Raw genomic sequence first — 25,043 nt, forward strand, 5'->3', positions numbered from 1 at the left:
CCTTTTCTTAATTAGCTGATCTAAAATATGACTATCTTAATCTAGCTAGTGACACACAATTGGGGGTGGGGATAGCCATGCAAATGACCAACTGAGGTATATATAAATTCATGCACTTCAGTGTCCATTGCATTTATAGAATTGGAATCTTGATGGACAGATATTTTGATAGAAGTCCTCAGATAATCCTTTTCACCCTTTTGCTACTAACCTCTCTGCTAAACCTGACTGACTTAGAGTAAGACACTAGACACTTAGAGTGAGATTCTTTGTAGTCCCTGAATCCTTTTCCTGTACCTAACAATGATAGTCAGTGTTGAGCTAAGTTATTCTGTGCTCTCATTTTTGCTCCTTTGAGCTTCTTAGAACCTTGCAGTTTACAAGACTCTAAATGAAGTATTGTACTGTGTTATTCACGTGTGTTTGACTGTTAACCATAACGTCTTCTTTTAGTCAGCAAACATGGCTTCACTCCTCCTCTGTTAATGCATCCCCCACGAGGCATTTACGATGCTGGAGGGCAATATCTTACCCAGAGGAATGAAAGGTAGTAACACAGGAGTCGGGGTGAGGCATGAAGCAGGGAGAGGAGGCAGAAGCATTTCCGCAGCTGATTCCTGCTTGCTTTTGGAGCCCTGAATGAAGGTGGGCTCTGACCTGGACACAGAGGGTCCTAAAAATGAAGCCCTTAAACACACACACACACACACACACACACACACACACACACACACACACCCCTCTACCTTCATTTCTATAGTGTTGAGTAAAGGAAAAAAATAATTTAAAAAAATCCCCACACACAGAGAACGAGAGGATGATTGCCAAAGATCTTAGTTTATAGATGGAAAGTAGTATTTTCTTTTCCCGTCCTTAAACTTCAAAGATAGATAATAATTCTCTTTTCTATGCTTTTTGTTCTCTGCAAAAGTGGCTTCAGAGCAGCAACTTTTCCTGGAGGATGGCCACAGTGCAGGGACATTGCTGTGGCTCATTCTGGCCTTTCACTCTGCTCCTCAGACTTCCAGCCATTAACCCTGCCATTCACCCATGTGCTACCTCTTGTTTATCTCTTTGCTATGCTTTAATGTTTTCCTTACTTTCAAATTATGACCCCATTTCATACTATTTCAGTTCTTTGAATTCATATTTTTGATGGGCTCAAGCAAGATTAATGAAAAGAAACATTTATTTACACTTTGTACTTATCGATTCCAACAAACAATAAAAGGCCTACACATCAGTATAATCATAATATATGCGAACTTCTGATCTTCTCACACTTTGCAGTGATCTGATGCTTTCACTCCTAGTTCTGATATTTGATTTTTTGAACAGCCTTCTTGAAAATGACCTACACATGAAAAAGTAAATTATTGGATCCAGGCACACATTACATGCAGACAAGAAAAGTGTCATTTCTTTGCAGTAATACAGGATTTTATGTGCAGATTCATCTAAAAGCCTGTCTAAGTGACTAAAAGTAAAAGGAATTCTGCACAAGTGATATGGTAGAAAGCAAGTAAAAAACACAGCCACAACAACCCTGATGCTCTGGTTATGTTTTCGCTTTCGGCTTGACTGACTTATGAATTGCCTGCTGGATTTGTGGATGTACCTGGATATGGCTATGTAACATCCGATCAGAATCACCAGCACGGCCACAAACAAGCAGCTGTTCACATAGGTGACTGCCGTATGCCATTTGACCCCCAGAGGACTTTTAAGTTTCAAGCAGTCGTGGATATTGTCCTCTGTTGGCTGACCATTTGTTAGGATGATGTTTGGCAAAGACAAAACAGCCATGATCACCCAAACACAAACAGATAAAACCTTCGTAAAGGTTATGCTATACATCCGAGAGTCCCCAAATGGCTTGACCACCTTCAGATAGCGATCAATGCTTATCAGCCCAAGGAACATGATGGAAGTATACATGTTTGCATAAAACAAAACTGAAGTGTATCTGCAGAGAATAAACTTGAAGTACCAAGGTCCAAATCCTGCATCATGGACTATTCGAAATGGAAATGTCAGCGTCATTATGAGGTCTGCGACCACTATGTTTTTGAGATAGAATATGAAGCTGGTTTTATTCCTAATGTGGAAGAAGATCCACACTGCTAAACCATTCAGCAAGATGCTTGCCACAAATATAATGAGATAAAGCACCGGCAAGACAATCATGTCAAATTCATTGTGAAGGGTGGTGTTCTTTCCTGGTCCATCGCTCCTGTTGCCTGAATTGTGACTCTCTTGGCCGTGCAGCTCGTTATCTGTAGGAGAAGTGGGGAGATAGGACTTCAGTGCTTGGCAAGCGTGCCCACAGGCCACTAGGTTCCCTTACAGACCCAACTTTTTGTTATTTCAGGTGAACTTAAAGATGTCATCAATGATTTACAGAGTCAAGGTAGCACATTGTTAATGTTTTGAGTGGCCAAAGAATTAGCGACCCTCTCTCACTACCCTGCCTCCCTCATATCAGGACCCTTGAGTTAAAAGTCCCATTTCTGATCCCCTTTGCCAGCCTTTTGAAAATAAACATACCAGTGTAAATTATTCCGATTCTTACTCCCATGTTTGATATCATTACAAATAGAATCAACAAAATGTGGACAGGAAATTGAAATTTTCTATAACAAGAAAATACGATAGCCAGCACATGGTTATTGTTTCAGTGTAGTCTTTGGCACCCTCTTTGAATATATCTTCCCTTCCCTTGCCTGAGTTTTAAGCTGTTTAATCTTAAGAATTAAGAAGCTGTAAAACTAGTGAGTCATTCTGAATTTTTTGCCTATGACTTTCTTATACTCCTTAAGATCTTTTAGGGACCATTGATATGAATAGAAAGAAAATGTCATGGCATTTTTTTGTAAATAGAAAGAAAATCTACTGTCTTCTAAAGTGAACAGACAAAAAAAGTCCTGGATAGATACAGATCTGACTTGCTGATTCTCTGAAATCTGTTTTCACCTTAGTAGAATTTAAGTTGCAGGCTGGTGTAAAGTTACTGCTGATTATTATAAATATTTACACGTCATCTAGTAAATTCTTCATTAAAATGCATTTGTATAGTCAAGAATATCCACAAATATGTTTTTGTATAGTCCAGTGATTAAATGCTGATTTTGTTTTCTCATTAAGTTTTGCAGTTTTACAGTTTATTGCCAAAGAGGACAACTTGTTAAAAGTAATTGCAACCTGGTATATTTTTTTTGTTTACAAGGCTAGGTTACACCTATTGTATTTATTGTGGGAATTTTTAAACCTTTTGCTTTTTTGGCATTTTTAGTTTCTGTTGTTAAAGACCTGTACCATATCACTGCATCATATAATCAGTGAAATGGGTCATGAGCATTTGACTTATGTGGCAGCCATGGACATGGGCCTCTCATGTCTCCTACTTTGGGGAGCATGATGGACAGGCAGCTCCTGCTGTGGATCCACCACCACATTCTTGCTGCTGCCACGCTTCCCGCGGACTGCTCGGGGCCTGTGACTGAGCATGGCAGGGACACCAAGACAAACCTGTCTTTGTAAGAAGACGGGTTTCTCTGACAAAAGACTTTGGCTGGAGGAGTACTTACCAGTCTTCAAACCTTTTCTTTGAACTTTCTTCAAACTGCACTGTTCCTACTCAATCTTCCTTCCTTCTTTCTCCCACAAGTGGTTGGAAGGCTGTGCCAGCCTTCTGCTTGTCCCCATTTTCCCTGGTAGCCATTTTCCCCAGTAAATCTCTTGGCCATTTAAGCACATTTTATCGTCATTATTTTTGGGGAACCTGAACTAATGAAATTCATTTATAGATTCACCTTTTGGAGGTAAGGTTAGAAGGAAGATCATTTCTGAATTTTTACTTCCCTGTAATTAATAATAGTTACTATAGTCATAGTTATGTTTTGAAATGGTTTTGTTATAGAGATAACACCATGAATTTAAGCCCTCACTGCCCTGCACATAGGCAGTTTAGTGTCTGTTTTGGTTCCCTTCTTTGAGAAGAGAAACAGGAAAGTTTTGATGATTAAAATCCAAAAACAGATTCCTAAATTGCTGCTTGACATCTAAATGCAGGCTCTTCTTAAGTAACCTTGTCCTCTTTCTAATTCTTTCCCTTTTATTCCTTAATGTGAGTGTTTTTAAAAACTGGTTTCCCTGGCCTAACTATCCTTACACAGGCTAGTAATTTATATCTGGACTAGCCTGTTATGAGACCCATAGTATTACTAAGCTTTACAAGTTAAAATGCCTGATTCAGCAGCCATCTATATTACTGCTGCCAGTTTGTAATATTTCCTTGTACAGTATCATTTAAGCCTATTTTGACTTAATGACGTGTTGTAGTCTTGGCTGTTCTTGCATCATAAGATCCAAATCAGTATCAGTGACATTAGGAGCTTCTTAAGATGTGTGGCTTTAACTGAGTTAAGATGTCTGCTTGAATTAATTTACCCAATTAAATGATTAGCAGTCACTTTCATCTAACCTGGGATAGAACTCTTAGGGAAATAGAGGATATGTGAGTTTAAATCAGAATTTAAATGGACACAGCCTGAAAAGGAGCAGCCATGTCATCTCCTGAGGTGCTGGCTGTGCCTTGTAACAATTACTTATGAATTGCTTTTCAAAATCATTTTAAATACAAATATATTAGTTCACGAGCTACAGCATATTTGGCAGGGAATATTTCAACTGCTGGTGTTGGCTGCCTGGGGATCTGCTATGCATCCCTATCGTGGAGTGCAAGAACCTCTACTTCACAGTGTTGCTTAAGGATATGAGTTCCATATATTATTATAATATTTTAAAGTTTAATTATATGAACACATTCTTATTAAATGATGATTTTGATGATTTGCCTAACAATTATGGTTATTATTAAAGATAGTCTCCAATCAGAATGTCAAAAAAGGTTGTGTGTGTGTGTATACATATATATATATATATATATATATTTGTAAATTAAAACGATCACGTAGGATTGGCTTCTTTCCACAGTGGTTATTGAACTGTTTTGTGGCATTGAGACAGTCTGGTGTTGAACTTGACTGTGTAACCTCACGGTATTTGCTTCCTTAGTTTATGTATAGAATTAACATTTTGGACTATAGGACTTCTTAATTCAATGGGATAGGCCTAGGCCTGGTTATTACTTCATTCACAGATTTCACATTTAGGCAACAAAGCTTAAATTAATGGTTAAAGCCTGTTATGGGTTATTTGCTGAAACAATGTGGTAGTAGAGACAAAAAATGGTTTGTAAGAAGCAGATGAGCCATTACTCATCTGGTTGCTCTGGAAGGCTCAAAACTTAACTTTGAGAGTTTTGTGTGATTAATTTGTTTTTTAGAATTAAGTTTATATCATATTCTTTTTTGCCAGCTAACGCCCATCATTTATTCTCTATCATTGCCTTAAATATTTCCAAAACGTATGGGTGTACTCAGAAGCATTTCTCTATATGATGTGTCCACTCAGGAATATTGACCAGTAAAAGTGAATGGCTTTCTTCACCCAGGCAGTTTTATCATGTTGTTCTTCCCTGACAGTAAAGAACTTGGCCAAGTTAGGGAACGTCTTTAATTGACAGTAGCTTGGTGATTCAATTAAGAAAAATTAGAAGCTATTTTACAGTGTAAAGGCTGTTTTCTCACAATATGTGCATGCAATGTTGGATATTATCAAACATGAGTTCCCCATCCCTTCTTCTTGTTTACTAGGGTGGTATTCCCTGGGTTGTGTAGTGCAGGGCTTGACACAGTGTGATAATTGAGAGTAAAACCTCCTTTGGTATTCTCTCTGACTCTCATTCCAATTCCTTTTAAATTAACAAATGCAGTGACATAAGAACTCAGTTTACTAGTTCCATAGTAAATTATTTTGTGCCACGTGTGAGGGTGGTATTTGTTTGGGCCGTAAGGGAACTTTAGCTATCTTTGCAGGGGGAATAGGTTTGTGCATGTGTGTGTACAGGACTGAGTGTGTGTGTTGGGGAATGCTTGGGCTTTGTAGCCAGATACAGCACAAACCACATGTGGCTTTAAACTTTTAAATTTAAATTAAACGTAAGTTAAAAAATTAATTTCCTCAGTCATACTAGCTATGTTCAAGTTTCCCGGTAACCACATCTGGCTACTGTATTGGCCAGTGCAGATACAGGGAATTTTCATCAATGTAGAAAGTTCTATTTGACACTGCTGGTTTAGCCTCTTAATAACTGTAAAATGGAATACATAGCCGTCTTACTGGATCTTCTGAGAGTTAAATGCTTTGCAAATGTTTTGACTACAGTATCTAGTACTTAGTAGGTATGCATTCTATAACATAAAGCTTAATTACCGTTTGTCTTGTTAATAGAGTCACATTATGAATGACAGTAGGGAAGAATCTGCCACTTTTGCCTTTGGTGAAGCTACATCATTGTTCACTGGGACGTGTCACTTGGCACAAAATGTGAAAGTATCAACATATGTCACTGCTCTACCTGCCAGGTGGGAATGAAATAATAAAAGTCATTCAAATTATAGGGTGTCACTACCATGGCACAGCTGCCTAGCTCTGTCTGTCCCTTCCTTCCTCCCTGCCTCCCTCCCTCCCTCCCTCCCTCCCTCCCTCCCTACCTTCCTTCCTATCTTCCTTCCTTCTCTCTCTCTTTCTTTCTTTCCTCTCTCTCCCTCCTCTCTCTCTCTCTCTCTCTCTCTCTCTCTCTCTCCTCCTTTCTTTTTTTTCTGATACAGAGTCTTGCTCTGTCACCCAGGCTGGAGTGCAGTGGTGCAATCTCGGCTCACTGCAACCTCCGTCTGCAGGGTTCAAGCGATTCTAGTCCCTCAGCCTCCCGAGTAGCAGGGACTACAAACGTGCGCCACCACACCTGGCTAATTTTTTGTATTTAGATATGATCATTTTCTAAGTAGTTACCCAGTAGATTAGGTAGATGTTATCTCTGGCCTCTTGGGGAACCTCATGAACCTTGGTTTAGACTATTAAATCTGCAAAGTAATACATAATTTTAGTTTGTGTTTAAAATCTTCCATAAATATTATTAATTTAATCCTACTTGTCATTTTAGAGATGATGTCTAGATGAAACAAAGTTTAAAACAAAATGATAGCAAGCTAAATTTATCTCAGCGATACTGTCCTGCATGTTTGCTGTTTTATACATAAGGAAACACAAAGCTAAATGCTGGTTTATTTTGTTAGTTGGTTCTCTCACCATTAAACTCCCCAAATTCCCAAACAGTGGAAATGATAGTCATTGATAAAGTAAGATTTTCTCTGTATCTCTTCCGACGGCTTACTTGGTAATTTTGCAAGCGTCAAGTTGAGCCCCATTCTTCAGTTGTGATGCACTGTAAGCAAAGATGCGTGTCAGGAAACACTTGGGGACGATTGAGGTGTGGGTTCAGCATAGGTTATTCCTGGTTTGATTTCTGGGGAGAAAATGAAAAATGAGGAAAAAATCAGTTGGGAAGGAATTTTAAAATACAAGATTTTGGTCTTTTCAGTTAAAGCAGTTGCCTCCACGATTCAGAAAGCATGTGCTCTTTGGAGATGAACACCTGGGCCACACGGAGTTGCCCTCTTTCATAATTCCCTGATGGGAGTTATGTCTTGTGGGTGACTTTGGCTACATACCTTAACTTTTCTGAGCTTTGCATTCTTCACGACATCTTAATAAAGGCTAGCTGAGACCATATGTGTGTGCAATGTTGGATATTATCAAACATGATTTCCCCCACCCCTTCCCCTGCAGCTGGGTCTGTTCCCTGTTCTCTGGGTTCCATCACGTATTGACCATAGAAAGCAGAATTCCTGGGAACTGTTGTGGAAAGTGCAGCTGAAATAAAATGTGCTTATAGGACAGTTTACCGTTAGGGGAAATCACACTCTTTCTCATGAAGTAAAACCATGTGAGACTTTCAGGTCCCATCACTGATGTTGCTTAAAGAGACCCCAAGTAACCTCATTCTGTTCAAGCACAGAGCAAACTTGAGGCTGGTGTGAGCAGTTACTTTTGTCCCTGCATATGTGCTGAGATAGCAGGGAAAGGGCACGTGGGAGGCAGGAGTATGTGTAAGAGTTTGCAGTAAGTGGAGAGGCAGTTATTATTTCCTTTTATGTTCCTGTGTGTGTCCTTCTCTTCTGTTTGCAAATATCACATGTAGCTAAGGTACTTGATTTGGTAGCAGATGGAAAAAATGGTTTTTAATTTTTCAGTGATTCTCTCCACCCAGAATCCACTCTTTTGAGAGTTTAGACAGTCTATCCATATGTCACCTTGAACAGCTCCAGTATGTGGTACACAGCAGAACTCAGAAAGTGTTTTTCGGTTAATGCAGCATAGGCAATGATTAAGGTTCTTAGAAGCCCTCCTTTTTGGGTGCCAGCATCACGTTATTTTTTAATGTAAGGCAAAGAGGTAAAACTCTACTTTCTTTTTATTTATTAAAGTTTACTGGGGAGAATGACTGATGCAGTTAATTTTCTAGACTTTATAATAATGATCTTTGGATTTCAGTGAGCCTAAAAAGCTTGAATCCAGTTTCTCATGGAAACATTTCAAGGAAATTACCTGATAAGCACATTTTTAGTTTTATGTTTCTCTGTTCTCAAGTTGTATGGTTGTCCTCTTCAGATGGCTTCCTGTAACCTTCCTCAGTGACAGTTGCAGTAAGAGAGAGAGAGCAGACAGTTGGCCAATAAGCAGGACATAGAGAGAGGAGACTGGGAGAAAATATTTGCATGTTACATTTCTGATAAAGGATTTCTGTTTAGAATATGCAAAGAACTGTTACAGCTTCTTATTAAGGAGAACACAACCCAATTTTAAAAAGGTCAAAAGATTTATCTAGACATTGCACCAAAGCACATGGAAGGACACTGAATATCATTAGTCAGCAGGGAAATTCAAATGAGAACCACAGTGCTATACCATCTTGCGTCTACCAGAATGGCTGTATCTGAAAAAGACAGATAGTAACAAGTGTTGCTGAGGGTGGGGAAAAGAGGACCCCTCATACACTGATGATAAGAATTTAAAACGGTACAGCCACTCTGGAAAGAGTTTGGCAGTTTCTTGAAAAGTTAAAATCAAATGTATCATATGACCCAGTAGTTCTACCTCTAGGTATCTAGCCACGAGAAATGAAAACTTATGCCCATGCAATGACTTGTATGCAGTTGTTTATAACAGCATTATTCATGATAGTTAAAAGCAGAAAGAAGCCAAGTGCTGACTGGAGAGTAGATGAGTCAACTGTGGTATAGGCAAAGGATGGAATATTACCCAATAAAAATAAATGAAATATAGCTATCGTATAGATGAACCTTGAAAACATTTTGCATGAGAAAGAAGCCAGATACCTAAAGACTACATGTCTTTAGGTGAAATGTCCAGAAAAGGCAAATCTGTAGAGGCAGAAAGTCGATTAGTGTCTGCTGGGGTTGGGGGCAGGAGTGGAGGGTATGAGAGATATTATTCTTTTGCACCTTAATGCTGTGTTACTGTATGGTAAGGCAATTCTTGAATTATAATTACTAACTAAAGATTAGGAGTTATTCTTGTAGTTTTAAAGATCACGGAATGTGAAAGTCAGAACATGCTAAATTCTGGTAACTAAGAGGTCACAATAGACTTTCAAGAAATCTGCTTGCCCCATATTCTTTTGAATCATGGGAACAATAATACCTACTTTATAGTATCTAGCATCCCTGCTTCATGAGGTTAAATTGAATATACATTTATAAATTAAGTGCTTTCTAAATGCCAGTTTCTGCTTCTGTTATTTCCATTAATCTTTGCCTAAATTAAATTCAAGATCTTGTTACTCTTATTGGAACTCTCTGGTTTAACCAAACTGCAGACACTCAGCGATATGCCTGAGTTTAGTTCCCTACTTTTCTTCATACCCATTCCTGCCCTGTGAATGGCCTCCTTTCTCCCCTCTCTCCCTACCTTGGAAATCTCTACTACTTCTTCAGGACCAGCCATAACCTAATCTCTTTCATAAGGTCGTTTACTAAGAGTCTGCTCATATTTCAGGCCCTGGAGTTTATAAAGAAGAGAAAGGTACATTTCTGTCCTCAAGTTTAGAGTCTAGTTGAGAATCCAGAAATAAACAGACCATTTCAATATCGAATGAGAGGTTTGGGATGCTGTGAAGATACAGAGGTGTACCCAAACTGAGGGGAAGCAAGGATTACAGAGGTTCTATGACAACTATTATGCCCAGGTTGTGGCAGGTTTGCCCAAGGTCCAATCAGAAAGGAGCACATGGAAATGCTGAGTGTAGCCAAAGATAAGGTATAGTCTGCTGAGGAACTGGTGACAGCATGTAGAGATGGAGATATATGACAAAATATGTGGCAACTTAAAGAATTTGTGGCTGAATGATGCTGGTGAAAAGGGTTAGAAGGTTGTTGGAGGCCTCCCAGGTATTTGACTGTAGATTTTAGTCTCTTTCGCTGATGTAGGACCCATGAAAGGACAAGCATGTACTGGGATGGGTGGAGTTTAGTTTTGGATTGGTTGATTGCATGATGCCTGTGTAGTATGCATGTGGAGGTGTCTACTAGATGATTAAAGAGACAGATCTGGAGCTTGGAGAAGTACTGCTGGCTGGTGATGTCTGTTTAAGGCCAATAGAAAATAGGTGATAGAAGAAGCTGTGGGAATGAATGAGATTGTCCAAGATGAAACTGCACAGTCGGCCGTGCATGGTGGCTCACGCCTGTAATCCCAGCACTTTGGGAGGCCATGGTGGGTAGATTACCTGAGGTCAGGAGTTTGAGACAAGCCTGGCCAACATGGTGAAACCCCATCTCTACTAAAAATACAAAAATTAGCCGTGTGATGTGGCATGCGCCTGTAATCCCAGCTACTGGGGAGGCTGAGGTAGGAGAATTGCTTGAACCCAGGAGGCGGAAGTTGCAGTGAACTGAGATCACACCACTGCACTGCCGCCTGGATGACAGGGTGAGACTCCGTCTCAAATCAAACAAACAAAAAACCCAAAACCATACAGTGGAGTGAGAATAGCAGAGAGCTAATGTAGACTTTTTAATGGAGCAGTCTTAGGGTGAGGGGAGTGCCTGAAGGAGAGGCCAGAGAGTTGGGAGGATTACCGAAAAAGAATAATGTCATGTGAACCAAAAAGAGAGTTTAAGAAATGAGGAATTGTGACTAGTTTTATCCTGTGGGGGAAGTCAAGTGACATAGGACAGCAAAGTGCCATTGGATGGGATTCAGCAACAAAAAGGTCATTGTTCATCTTTGCCAGTGCTCCATGTGCTGGGGGGCCCAGGGTGTTTTGAGGAGAGAAGCCTAATGACAGAGGGCTGAGTAATGATTGTAAGGTGAGGAAGTGGAGGCAGCAATCTCAGAAAACTCTTTCAAAAAAAGAACATGCCTGCGACAGAAAGGAGACAGAGAAGGTTGAGAGGTGGAGATAGATGAAGGATTAACGGAGGGTTTTCTTAAGCATATCATTCAATGTCTGGCATTTAAAAATGTTCTGGCTGGGTGCGGTGGCTCATGCCTGTAATCCCAGCACTTTGGGAGGCCGAGGCGGGTGGATCACCTGAGGTCAGGAGTTCGAGACCAGCGTGGCCAACATGGTGAAACCCCGTCTCTACTAGAAACACAAAAATTAGCTGGGCGTGGTGGCATGCACCTGTGGTCCCAGCTATTCGGGAGGCTGAGGCAGGAGAATCGCTTGAACCCGGGAGACCTTGCAGTGAGCCGAGGTCATGCCACTGCACTCCAGCCTGGGTGACAGAGTGAGACTCTGTTTCAAAAAAAATTTTTTTTTCCAGCTTGGATTAAAAAAAAAAAAAAAAATCCTGCCTTGACCTCTAGCCAAGTATGGTGGCACCATGGTGGAGTGCATAGAGCGAGGATTTGATTCTCTGATTCTTCGGATTATAGCCCCAGCTCTGTTGCTTTTAGCTTCTAACCCTCCATTTCTGCCTGTATAAATGGGTATGAAGACTCGTCCATTATAGGTTGACTGCGAGGTTAAAATGATGAACGTTTACAAAGCAGCCTGTGTACTTGTGCAGGGTGGAGCTGAAGTCGTTTTAGTTCCTGCTGTATATCATAGGTACACAGTTGAATTTATTTAGTGCTTCATAGGTTGGACAAGAGGGTTGATGGGGGTGGATCCTTGTACCTTGTTTATGCTGAGATGGCTGTGTGGCTGGTGGCCTCAGCTGCCCTCTCAGGGGTCATTTGACTGATACTTTTGCTCCAATAGCTTGCCCTTCCTTTAAATTGTCTCAGAGCCTCACCTGCCTGCTGTCTTTCTGAACGATCAGCGCCTCAGCTTCAGGGCTCCCTGTGTGCTTTTACTACAGTGGCTGTGCACTGTCTGCATGTCCCAGCACTTGCAGGGTGTTGCAAGGAAGATTGCTTCAGTGGTAGTAAAGAGCTTGGTTCCAGGACCTGGATCCTGGGCGGGAATCCTGCCCTGCCACCTACTGTTCCTTCTGCTGAGAGCTGATGAAACCACACAAGAATGTGATGTTTGTGGTAGGCCCAGGTTTCACAGTCATTCCTGAGGTTAGATGGTATCGCTGCTTAGAGACCTGTTTTTTTTTCCAGCCACCCATTGCTATTTTCCTTTGGCTATTTTACTAACCATGTTTCTTTGTTGTTGGTTTAAGCTACTTTTAAAATGGGGGTGGTGGAAAAGGATCAACATATTCTCAGTTTCTCCTTGCTTTTGGACCCCGAACTTGGTGGTTGATAACTTAAGCAATCTTCAGAGCAACCCTAGGACCTAGATATATTTCCACCCCCGCCAGGTAGGAAGATACGAGATTCAGACAGTTTAATTAACTTGCCCTGACTCACACTGTGAGTAATGGGTAGAGCTGGGATTCATATCAAATACAATAGAAACTGAAATTACAGTTCTATTATACTGTTGTGGAGTAAAAGTGAAGAATGATTCTGGGGGGTTATTTTAGAGGACAGGAAGTGGGAGGGGGGCAGTATTGGGCAGAGGTAGGAGTCTGTTTTCTCCATCAAGCTTGTGAAGGAACTGCTAATCTTCCAAACTAGAGGTCTAGTTTTATTTGGCCTGAACAATGTTGAAAACATCAGGAAATTTCACATAAGAATCCAGATTTGGATCCCATTTTGAAAGATGAGAAGATTTGCTAGCATCCAGCATGAACAATCCAGCAGTATTTGTTGCCCCTTCCTGATGGGGAAGTGAGCTCTCTCCAGTTCTCCAGCTCACAGCATACTCATTGACATCCCTGGGCCGCCTCTTTCGGGAGCTTACCTGCTGGGTCCTACAGTCACTTGATTTTGCAACCATTATTCCGCTTTTCATTTAATCTTATGTGGCTATACTTAACCTCTATAGGTCCCCAATTGTTCTACTTTGATTATAAATATATCTTTCTCTTCTTCTGTGTCTCTCCTCCCTGCAAATGCCTGATTTTTCTTGTATACTGACCATCACTTAGCATTTCTTTTCAAATGGTTTTTCTTATACCCCTTAGCAACCCAGAAAATGTAGTGACAGGAGGTCATGTTGTTTGGTTCACACCTGAGAATGTGTTAATAGTCACGGTGGAGCTTTTCTCTGTGCCTGCCCCTCTACTGGGGCCTTTAAGTGAAAACCCTACTGATTGTGTTACAAAACTGCTTTTGGTGGGGAAAAACCGAGGTTTCTGGTGTTACGAAAAGCTTCTGAGTAGTGGAGTAGGGACTTGACCCCAGTTGTGTTGGATACCCAAACATTTGCTCTCTCCCCAGAAGGGCTATGGGAGGACAACATCCAGGACTACTGAACAGCTACTTTGGACACCCAGCCTTGTGGTCCACACAGAGCCAGCCTGCTGTTGCAGTTCACTGGTTTGGATCTTGGCATCGGTGGGGAGTCATTTGTACCATGCTGGGGGAAACTCCGTCAGCAGGAAGAGTGGGCAGGTGTGCCCTGCCATGCCATGGCAATGCTTCCACTCTCCCTGGGCTTTATCTCTCTTGTTATTGCCCTCTGGTCAGGATCTTGAAATATCAATGCCAGTAAACTGGCTCCCTAAATGCAGTTGCTCATGATTAATTTTTGACTTAGTGTTTGGTAGTGGTGGTTCTCAAATGACAGAGTTATAATATCAATACCTTTCCTATCTGTCCTCCACTCTCCAGTTTTCCCTCTAAAAGTTCACATCTGAAATTGTAGGAATTTGAGATCTGAAGGTGTACTTTGCCACTTTACTTCTGAAAAGCTATACTGAACTGGTTGATTATATAGAGATATTCATGTAGTTCCTGCATTTTTGTGGTAAAAATTAAAAAAAAAAATTAATCATATTGCTCATGATTAATTTTTGACTTAGTGTTTGGTAGTGGTGGTTCTCAAATGACAGAGTTATAATATCAATACCTTTCCTATCTGTCCTCCACTCTCCAGTTTTCCCTCTAAAAGTTCACATCTGAAATTGTAAGAATTTGAGATCTGAAGGTTTACTTTGCCACTTTACTTCTGAAAAGCTATACTGAACTGGTTGATTATATAGAGATATTCATGTAGTTCCTGCATTTTTGTGGTAAAGAGATAGTCTTCACAAAAGCCATCTGATAGAAAGTTTATTTGAAAGATACAGGATCTCTTCTATTTTGGAATCACCTATAATCTAAGAATCTTTCTCAGTTTAAGCCTGACTTTATGTGTATGTGTGTTTGTAAATTTATGTGTGTTTTTCAACAATGCTAAGATTATAGCTCTGCTGAAGGCCTGGGGAAAGAGGCAGATTACCTCACTGGCTATGAGTTACCTCTTATTGTAATGGAATTAGGTCACTGTATTCATAGCACATTTCATTAATGCATGCATGGAGTTAGTCTCCTAAATGTGTTGGAATGCAAAGCACAGCAGCCCTTCATTCAGGTTTTTCAGGTGCTACACTGATGTTCTGTTCTCATAGTTTTGCTGGTACATGTAGCTTACAAATAGACCTATTTTGGTTAACAATTTAGAGTTAACTTTTTTTTAGGTGACCTCAGGTAACTTGGTGTGTGTGTGTGCGTGTGTGTGTGTGTGTGTGTGTGTGTGTGTGTGTGTGTGTGTTTAGAGCGGATGGGGGGTTGATATAAAGTGGATTGTAAACTCCCTGAAGACAAGATTTGTGTCTAATGGTTCTTTATAACCTTAACCTCAAACCTGACTATTCTTTTTGACAAGTGAGGGAACTGAGCAAGATTCAACAACCTGCCCAATACCACACAGATGGTGAGGGGCAAAACCAGGAAATGAGCTTCTAGGTTTTATGACCCCAGAACAGGCTGCCTCTGTGGTGTTGCTTTGCTAGCCTAGTGGAGTGTCAGAAGTAGCTTCCCTGGTAGAAAGTGTTCTAGACTGAGATTCCCTGACCAGTACAAAGTATCCTAGACCTGGATTCAGTAGGTAGCTGTTAAGTTTTTGGCTCAATCTTTGACTCTGTGACCCTGTTAAGCATTGTACCTCACAGAGCTTGAGCCTCCTCATCTATGAAACAGGGAGAATAATAAATACCTGACGTAATTCCCAAGGGTGCTGTGTGAATGTGGTAAGAGAACATATGTTAAGTCAATTTTATATTGTAAGTGCTATAGTAATGTAAAGGTGTAATTCATGGCAAATATACTTTGCTTAAACGGTAAGTGCTTTTCTTAAACAGAAAATAAAAATACACCTTTTAACTCAGTAAGTTGTAAAATTTGAGTAAAATTCCTACTACTCACTTTACTATGTGGCTATTATGAGTCAGGTCAGGAGATCTGTATCACATTACTATGTAGTTGTTGTGAGTAATAAGAATTTTACTCAAATTTTACAACTTACTGAGTTGAAACGTGTATTTTTATTTTCTGTTTAAGCAAAGTATAAATTCCATATAGGTAACTTCTGGATCATTTATGTAAGAGGCTAGTCAGGTTAGGGGCCACAGTCCCAGTAGCCACCATAGTGGTTTTAAATGAATATGTTCTAAACTAAATACATTTCAAGGGACTTCTGGCCCTTAAAAATATTCTTAGAATTCAAGACTCCAGGTAAGTCTTTAGTTGTTTGATTACTGTTTACTAGCCTATTAAAAGATGCAGAATGCTTTTCACAAGTTCACGTAGATGCTGTTCCTTGTTTTGGAATAGCATCCTGTGGCTTAAGCATTCTACTTAAGAGTTATAATCATTCTTCATGGTGGTGGTGGTGGTGTCACCTTGATATTTTAATACAGTCATCGTAGTTTTCTGGGCTGTGGGGTGTGGTGCAGGTATTCTCCAGGCCTTTCCCATTAGAACTGTTGTCAGATTAGCTACCCTTATTCTTCTAATCACAGCTTAACCAAACCTTTATGCGGTTTAAGTTAATGGAGTAAGACAATTACCTAAGAGAGCATTTTTCCTTCAATTTCATCACTTGTCTTCATTGACAATTTAAAAATTCTCAAGTGAAGTCTTTAATATGAGTGGATATTTCACATTTCTTTTTTTTTTTTTTTTTTTGAGACGGAGTCTCGCTCTGTCGCCCAGGCTGGAGTGCAGTGGCGCAATCTCGGCTCACTGCAAGCTCCGCCTCCCGGGTTCACGCCATTCTCCTGCCTCAGCCTCTCGGAGTAGCTGGGACTACAGGCGCCCGCCACCACGCCCGGCTAATTTTTTTTTTTTTTTTGTATTTTTAGTAGAGACGGGGTTTCACCGTGGTCTCGATCTCCTGACCTCGTGATCCGCCCGCCTCGGCCTCCCAAAGTGCTGGGATTACAAGCGTGAGCCACCGTGCCCGGCCTGATATTTCACATTTCTTAATCAGCATCAAACACTCACTCTCATTTTTCTCTTCTCATGAATACAAATAAATAACCCAACCTCACTCATATGTAGTAAAAGGATCTGGGATCACATATAACTCATTTCATGAAATACACACACACACACACACACACACACACACACACACACAACACACACACACACACACACACACACACACACACACACAACGTTTCTTCAAAGTAATTCCTACTTCAGTGAATTTATCAACTTCTGGCATTAATCATTTTTTAAACAATGTCTCTTAGACTAATAGGAATATTTGAATTAAAATATTTTTCTCTGGTTTGATTTATAGATGTAGTAACTTCCTCAACTAGGAGAAATAGTAACCTGTATATTTGTATTATCTTAATATTTGCCACATGCATTTTCCTGCTATTCACATTTCTTTGCTTGATGTCCTCTTCTGTCGCAATCTTCACTGGCTTACTGTCTTATACGGGGCACAACTCAGGCTCCTCTGCAGGTAATGAGGACCTCCTGACCTGACCTGTATACTGCTCACTTTCTAGCTCCTGCACCAGACCCTCCTTACCTTGCATTTTATCCTGAAAATCTCTTCTCCCCCTTGTCTATTAGGCAAGCTGTCTATGCTGCCTTCAGGTCTAACTCATCTGCCTCCTCTTCTCAAAGCCTTCCATGTTATCCCCATGTGCCACATAAGTGCTCCTCAGCCCCTGTGGTTTCCCATACCTCCAGCTGTTGTATTCTATTTTTGTTGTTTGCCTGACTACCAGAGTGTCCTTGCATCCTTTATTTCCAGGGTCTAGCAGAGTACCTGCGGGCACAGAGTCAGAGTTCAAAAACACCTTTGACTTACTATTAGGCAATCATGGAATTTGGCCTTCTCTCTGACTTAATTTCATATTGGAAGGCATATGTCAGTTTTTTGTTGTTTATTTTTAACAATCTTTTTTTCTGCCTTCTGAAGTGAAAGGGTACAACCCAGGGAGGGTGGAGACAAGAGTAGGTAGGAATTGGCCATTGACCTGTGTAAGGCATGGCCGAAGACCAGAAGAAGGCCTGATCAAACCATTAGGAGGCCAATCAAACGCTGGGCCTGCTGACGTTTCTGAATAGCTCATTCTAAAGTTGAGGGAGCTAAAGTGGAGGGCTGCAAATTCAAATGCCAGCAGCAGCCCCACAGGTTATGTCAGTGAGGAAAGTCAGCCAGGTGTAAGAAGAAACAACAGTACCAGTGTGCTAATAAAAGACAGCTAATATGTCTAACACTTGTGAAATTTTCATAATTAGAATAAAGTACACTGGGGAGAAGGAGGCAGAAAGGTTTCCTTAGAACAATTATGAAGAAACAGCAGTAAGATGAAAATATTTCAAGTGAGCCACATGCCTGGACCCCATTATGTTGTCTTATCCTGCCTCTGTAAAATGGCTTTGCCTGGATTAAGCTTTGAGTTGGTGTCTTCAAGAATTCAACCCTTTTCACTGTGCCTACTCTTTGGGTGTTCAGTACGACATTGGTTCTTTATGTTAAGACTCATGGGAGAAAGTTATTTCTACTCTACATAATAAGAATGGTGTTCTGTAGGCCAGCTATGAATTTATCAAAACCAAATCATTTTGCCTTCTTGTTTTCCTGTTGGAGTTGAGATCCACCTTAAGGCCCAACACCATCTGATAGGGATGAATGCATTTGGTGAACTAATTTCTCATATGGTTTTTAATTTCCGACTATTCTTTTTCCCAGGCTTCATTTGTTTAAATTTAAGTTCATTTGAATTAACTTCATATTAAGCATCCCCATAAAACACCTCATTTTTGTTGTTGTTGTTGGAACCAGAAAGATTATAAGTAAATAAAATAATTATATGAGTACATTGGAAGGAGAGCTTAGTTGGCATGAAGTTAATCAGGTTGTAATTGACAGAAGAGAAAAGGGAGGCAGTATGGGAAATGTACCATCTCTAGATAGGAGCTGGGGTGGGGAAAAACTTTAAGGGTAGAGATGTTTGGCTTTGCCACCCTGGCTGTGAGACAGTTATTTTGCTGAGAGCATCTTCCAGGATGGGGAAGCCATCAGAGCAAGAAGTAGTGTACCATGACATTTATATTTCAGGTGCCTGCAACTGTGAGCACTCAAACTGAGTTCCGCACTGGCCAGTTGTTTAGTGCCTGTCTTATTTGCAATTTCATATAGACTGTAAACTGGATATAAACAGACCATGGTAAGATCCAGCATGACTTTGTGAAGGATTGGGTACATATTAGCATTTCTGGGTCTTAGGATGAAAAGTAGAGATAATACTTGAGGTATTGTACTGTTGGCTCTAGGTACAGAATGAATAGTTTTTAAAATTATATATATATATATATATATATATATATATATAAACTGTGTGTGTGTGTGTATATATATATATTTAGTGTTGTTTACATTATGAAATTAGAATGAATGTTTTAGAGTAAAGGGAATATTGATGTTTAACAGATACTATAGTTTTATTTTTCCAGCAGCCATCATGGTATATGCTGACACATTGATGTAGTAATTACCTTTTAAATGGCATTTACTATTCTTCTATTAATTTGTTTTGCTATATATAATATAGGCATGTACCGTTTTGACCTAATGCAAGCCATTATCCTCAGTTTTCATTTTTTAGGTTTTTAAAATGCTTGGGTGTGACAACTAGAATACAATTGTTGCTGTGATTATTTAAGGATTGCATATTACTGTGAGCCACATTCTACTTCGTCATGATATGTAGCACTGTTTTCTATATAAATATATCTAGTAAAGAGTTAATTTTAGGCCAGGCGCGGTGGCTCATGCCTGTAATCCCAGCACTTTGGGAGGTCGAGGTGGGCAGATCACGAGGTCAGGAGTTCGAGACCAGCCTGACCCACATGGTGAAACCCCGTCTCTACTAAAAATACAAAAATTAGCCGGGCGTGGTGGCGGGCACCTGTAATTCCAGCTACTCAGGAGCTGAGGCAGGAGAATCGCTTGAACCTGGGAGGCAGTGGTTGCAGAGGTTGCAGTGAGCCAAGATCGTGCCATTGCACTCCAGCCTGGGTGACAAAAGCGAGACTCCGTCTCAAAAACAACAACAAGAAAAACAATTAATTTTGCAGTTTTTCCCAATTTGTCTTGGAGCTGGTTTATCTTAAAAAGTTTTGAAAGGCCCAGTGATTTATTTTCAGTTTTATTTGTAATTTTGGGGCCTAGCAGGTCTGAGGAGGAACAAGTTTGGACAGGTAGGTCGTCCACCCCCAAAAGAGTATAGCAAATCCTCAAATGCCTACAGTCTAGAGGCAACAGATATTTATGCGTTGTTTTCTTGGATCTCTCTTTTCAGTTCTCAGCCTGAGAGCCACAGAGCTTCATACTCTAGTATGTGCAAACAGTCCAAGTATTCTGTTAACATTTTTCTTTCTTAACTAGATCATAAGCTCCTTTAGTACAGGGACTTCAGATCATTTTGTTTCTGTTGCCCTTTTGGTATACTGGCCTCTGCTTTGGAGACTTCCGAATCTTGATATAGTCAGTAAAGGGTACCCTCTAGACTCAAGGACTTGGAAAACAAGTTTGTTCTGTGTCCTCCAGAGAGTTGCTCTGGTGGTCAAGAGACAGTAATATCATTGACCTGAGAGCCTGTTCAGGCTACAGGGCAAAACCCTTTCTGGGAGCTTGAGAAGTCTAAGTGTCTATCTTGCTACATACAACAACAGTAAAAGAGCTCCCCAAATGCTGGCTAGTATTATTGTGTGCCTAGAAGTGTTCTAAATTACCTATGTATATTTTAATTTATTAAAAGGACTTTGGATTCACATTACAGGTTTGCCACTTACTTGGGCAGGTTACCCAACCCCTCTGTGCCTTTTTCTTCTTCTGTAAAACAGTCCTCATAAGATTGTTTTGAATGAAGTATTACCATAGCATAGACCTTTTATTCAAACTTGACATGTAGTAATAACTCAGTATTGACATGCTACTTGAGTGGGTAGTAAGAATTAGTACTGTAATTTTTCAGATGAAAAAAACCTGAGGCTTAGAGAGAATACTTGGAATACAGTATACTTGGGCTATTTGCACATGTTATTTGTTCTTTGAGCAGATACGTGCTGTCTGTCGCTGGAGTGCTAGAGCTTGCCCTCATTAACACCACTAATGAGGGGCAGAGCCTGGATTTGAACAGAACGTAAGCCCATCTCAGTGCTGTGCTCCCAACTGCCGCTTTGCTACTGCCTGCACAGAAATTTGGTATTCATGTGCTGATTAGCATCTGATGCCTCCTTTGGGAAAACTAGCAAGTTAAAATAGCTCCAACTTGATTGCAGGGGATCATGCACCCAAGATGGCCATTTATCTACTGTAGTCTATACTATGGTACTAGTATACGGTAAATATGCAATAAGTCTGTATCATTTTACATATGAAACTACCCACAAAAAGAGGTTAACAGCAAATAGAGCATGGTTGACTGTAGGCAGTGGTTCAAGGTCAGAGCTCTGCTCCCTACTGGTATGCTGGTTAAGCCTCGGTTTGCTCAGCTGCAAAAGTGGATAATAGTAATTTATACCTCAAGGATGTCTGAGTTAAAAAAAAAAAATGCATGATAAGGCTGGGTGCGGTGGCTCACGCCTGTAATCCCAGCATTTTGGGAGGCCAAGGTGGGCGGATCACGGGGTCAAGAGATTGAGACCATCCTGGCCAACATGGTGAAACCCCATCTCTACTAAAAATACAAAAATTAGCTGGGCATGATGGTGGGCGCCTATAATCCCAGCCACTTGGGAGGCTGAGGCAGGAGAATCGCTTGAACTCAGGAGGCGGAGGTTGCGGTGAGCCAAGATCACGCAACTGCACTCCAACCTGGTGACAGAGTGAGACTCCGTCTCAAAAAAACAAAAATGCATGATAAAATATGCAGTAATCTTGTCAGATATCAAGCTAGATGTGTATGCTAATTATTGTTGTTTTAGTATTAAGGATAGAAGGACCGTTTGTGCCATACAGATCCTATCTAGTACATTAGAAAAAGTCATTTAAGGAGCTTTGCTCTTCTTTTAAAATGATGGAAATCATTAGAAATTGCTGTTTAAGAGAAACTATAGAATCATTGATATGAATGACCTAATGTCATGACTTACACTAAATGGAACTTATTCCCTCAGTGCTCTCGCTTAAATGTATTTTAGTGTAATTTTTTTATGTTTGGCTAATAAGAATATTAATGAAACAAAACATATGTTAATTAGGTATAGGATAGAGAACAAATACTCTATTCTGCCTGTGTTTGCCATATAAGGAGGTAGAGGGTTTGGTAATATTTGTAAGGTCAGATAGAACCTGTCTTTCACCATTGGCCTGAAGCAGAAGGTCTGAGAGGTGGGTGCATCTCATCTAGTTTTTAACAGCAGGGTCACGTCGCATTTGCTTCTGCTCTTGCCTCCCTGCTTTAGATAGTTACAAGTATAAGAACTGCAGCTGGCACTTGTATTAATACTTGTATTATTGGAAAACTTTCAGCCAGGTAGGAAGAGCAAATAGTACATTCATCTTCATCTTGCAGAGGAAGAATCTGAGACCTAGCGAAGTCGAGATTTGATGAACATCATGTAGCCGGCTAGGGGCAGAATTGGGAAGGTCCTCATTTGTGGCTCTACCCCATTTCCTCTCAAGCATTCCTGTGTGCTTGGTTCAAGCCTTAGGTTCTTCCATTACCAACCCCAGCATCTCAGCGTATCACCTGGATCGTGGGAATCTAGAGATACAAGGGGCCTCTAATGACCATCTGATCTAATCCCTTCATTTTACCTGTGAGGAAGGGAAGTGAGCTCCTGGGGAATTCAGAGACTTGCCTAAGTCACACTAATAATATTTGGTACAATCAGCCCTTAAACCCAGGTCATTTTGCTGTGAGTCCTGGGCTTTCTACTTTAAATCCAAACTACTGCCTCTTGCCTGCGTAGAGAACATCTATCCTGGAGACTGGGGGATGCTTCTAGGGAGGTGACTTTACATAGATTTCGCCTCACTTCTGTCCTATCTTCACAACCTTACCCTTTATTGGGCTTTGAGGGATTTTCATGGGTTTTCCAGGCTTTTCTTATTTCAGGAGCATACGAAGAAGTAATGGCCATTGTGGTCTTCTCTATCTTAACTTTCTGTGGCATTTTAAAGAGCTAAGCATGAAATATTTTGTTGTTGTTGTTCCTAAAGAGAGTTAAATGCCAAGATATTAAGGAAGAAAAGCAGACAGACTCTGAAGAGCACAAACAGCACAACTCTAAATAAGAACATTCCTTTTAACTTAGTCTTCCTTTTCCCACCCACATCTCTGAATGCAGTAAATCCTCTTAGCATGTTATCTCTGGTTAGAGCATTTTCTCAGTGTCTTCATGAAATAAGGATTTTCTGGCGGGATATTTTCTTTTTGTAGGCTGTATCCTTAAATGTGAAATTCAGCCATCTATCTGCTCTTCTAGGCCCTTGTCCTTAACCCACGTATACCTGCAACACATTTCAAGTAGAGGTCAGAAACAAGAGTCTGAGGATGAGATGTTGCTGAAGGATTAAGAGAATATGCCTCTTTGATCCCTAACTTCATGGAGACAGTTAATCTCAATTGGCAGAAATAATAAATATCAACAAGGTGTCTGGCTTTTTCCCCCCCAGTATAAAGTAATATAGAACCAGATTTGTTGCTATTCATATTGCTAGTAAATTGGAGAACAATTATGAAAGAAATGTCTTGTTAAAAATGTTAATATACCTAACATAAAAGCAGATTCAACTTGAGAATGTGATGTAAAATTCTATAGCAGATAAATCTTAAGAAATCAAAAAGTCACTCTACTTTAGGCTCATCTATCTTTTAAAAGTCCTTATTAAAATTTAAAAGAACTGAGATCTCCATGCTTGCTTCTTGTTTTCCTCACTGCAGTGAAAACTTCCCAAACAGTTTGAATGTGGAACAAAAGTAAGCTGTTCCTAACCTGTTTGTCAGTCACTGGGCAGTTTTCTCAATGCCTTTCCTGACATGTTTTAACATGACTTCTCCAGGGATCAGAATGAGGATTGCCCTGTTCTTTGTGGTACAATGAAAAGACTGAGATTATTTTATCAAAATGAGACAGTTGGGAAAGAGAAAAATCTTTGTCTGTCTCTTTAAAAAAAAAATACGGATAAACGATTATGAAACAAATTTTAAGTTTTGGGTCCTGGGAAACAATTATGAGAGACTTTGGCTTTTACTCATCTAATAAAGTAAATGTGGTTAAAAAAAATGTGCTAAATAGGAGTGATTGCCAAAACATTGTTTCTACTTTTGAAGGCACAATATGTAGTTTATATTTCTGCCTGCCTGAGCTGGAAACAGTTGAAGCTTCATGGCTCACAGTGGTGCCTCATATCTTATTGTCAGCATTCTAATTTCTAGTTTTTCTTCAAACCTCAGAGTTAAGCAGAAGTATAATTACAGTTTTTAATCATTGCTGTGTCTTATCAACCAGGGCTTTTAAGAAAATGAAAAATTTTTCATTTACCTTTCATTGTGGTGGCTGGCTGTCCATTCACCTCATACGGTGTCTTCAAGTTGAAACAAGTTTCTTGTCTCTAATTAAGAATAAGCTTTGAAACTAAGGTCGGCAGGGAAGCTGATTTTCTGGTAAAGCATAAAAACGAAACATCTCCCCTACCAGACAAGGTAGGTATCTCCCTTACCCCTTTAGAGATTGTCCTTTGGGGCACCCTTTCAAATTCTCCTGCCCGGCAACTACTGGAACAACTTGCTGTCTTGCTAATGTAAATGACTCACAACTAAGAGTAGGTGAGATTTGTCGACTGGGGAAGAGTATTTCCTGAACCTGCAGGAATCAGATGGTGATTCACCTGAAGGAAACACAGAGGGCTGGAGCTTAGACTGCCAGAAGTCTGCTTAACGAGTGGGGGATGAAGTCTCAGGTTGGGGCCTACTAACTCATCAGATCCAATTTTTAGGTTTTTTTTTTTTTTTCCCAGCCTCCTATTGCTATCTAGAAAACATGTATTTGCAGCCTTCCTGCCAATTAAATTTTGGATTAAAAGGAATAAGAATATGCTTTATGACAGATGAATTCTTTGAAAATATTATTCTACATATTATTTAAAGACTAAAAATGTGTTTATTGTTGTAATTGATAACTTTGGAAACTTGTAGTCTCATGAAACTCATGAAATCTATAGACATATTTTTACACATACACAATGATAA

The 25,043-nt window shown here is 40.1% G+C and overlaps 2 protein-coding genes across 7 annotated transcripts in view; one reads left to right on the forward strand and one right to left on the reverse strand.

The window, feature by feature from the left end:
• The window catches only part of MED12L (mediator complex subunit 12L), a 338,115-nt gene that overhangs the window by 199,908 nt on the left and 113,164 nt on the right, over positions 1 to 25,043 (forward strand). The window lies entirely within an intron of this gene.
• On the reverse strand, positions 830 to 24,571 carry GPR87 (G protein-coupled receptor 87). 3 transcript variants are annotated; one of them, XM_032173860.2, is made up of 3 exons: positions 24,337 to 24,571; positions 7,298 to 7,429; positions 830 to 2,276 (listed from the first exon to the last, which is right to left on the reverse strand). In XM_032173860.2, exons 2-3 carry the CDS (start codon positions 7,329 to 7,331, stop codon positions 1,234 to 1,236), a joined length of 1,077 nt encoding a protein of 358 aa, XP_032029751.1. In that variant the 5' UTR covers positions 7,332 to 7,429; positions 24,337 to 24,571; the 3' UTR covers positions 830 to 1,233. The 3 variants fall into 3 exon arrangements, 2 of the variants coding, with proteins under 2 accessions (XP_032029751.1, XP_058283071.1); XM_058427088.1 differs by lacking the exons at positions 7,298 to 7,429; positions 24,337 to 24,571 and adding an exon at positions 6,337 to 6,468; XR_009209526.1 differs by lacking the exons at positions 830 to 2,276; positions 24,337 to 24,571 and adding an exon at positions 8,572 to 8,696 and having other exon boundaries at positions 7,175 to 7,429.

The sequence above is a fragment of the Hylobates moloch genome, unplaced genomic scaffold (assembly GCF_009828535.3).
Source record: "Hylobates moloch isolate HMO894 unplaced genomic scaffold, HMol_V3 SCAFFOLD_13, whole genome shotgun sequence".
NCBI classification, from domain to species: domain Eukaryota; kingdom Metazoa; phylum Chordata; class Mammalia; order Primates; family Hylobatidae; genus Hylobates; species Hylobates moloch.

What these genes read in the sequence shown, in the direction of transcription:
- GPR87 (XM_032173860.2), bottom strand. Translation starts at nt 7,331, where the DNA reads ATGGGGCTCAACTTGACGCTTGCAAAATTACCAA. An exon ending in GACGCTTGCAAAATTACCAA is followed by an intron (nt 2,277 to 7,297) that starts GTAAGCCGTCGG and finishes CTTCTCCTACAG; the next exon opens with ATAACGAGCTGCACGGCCAA.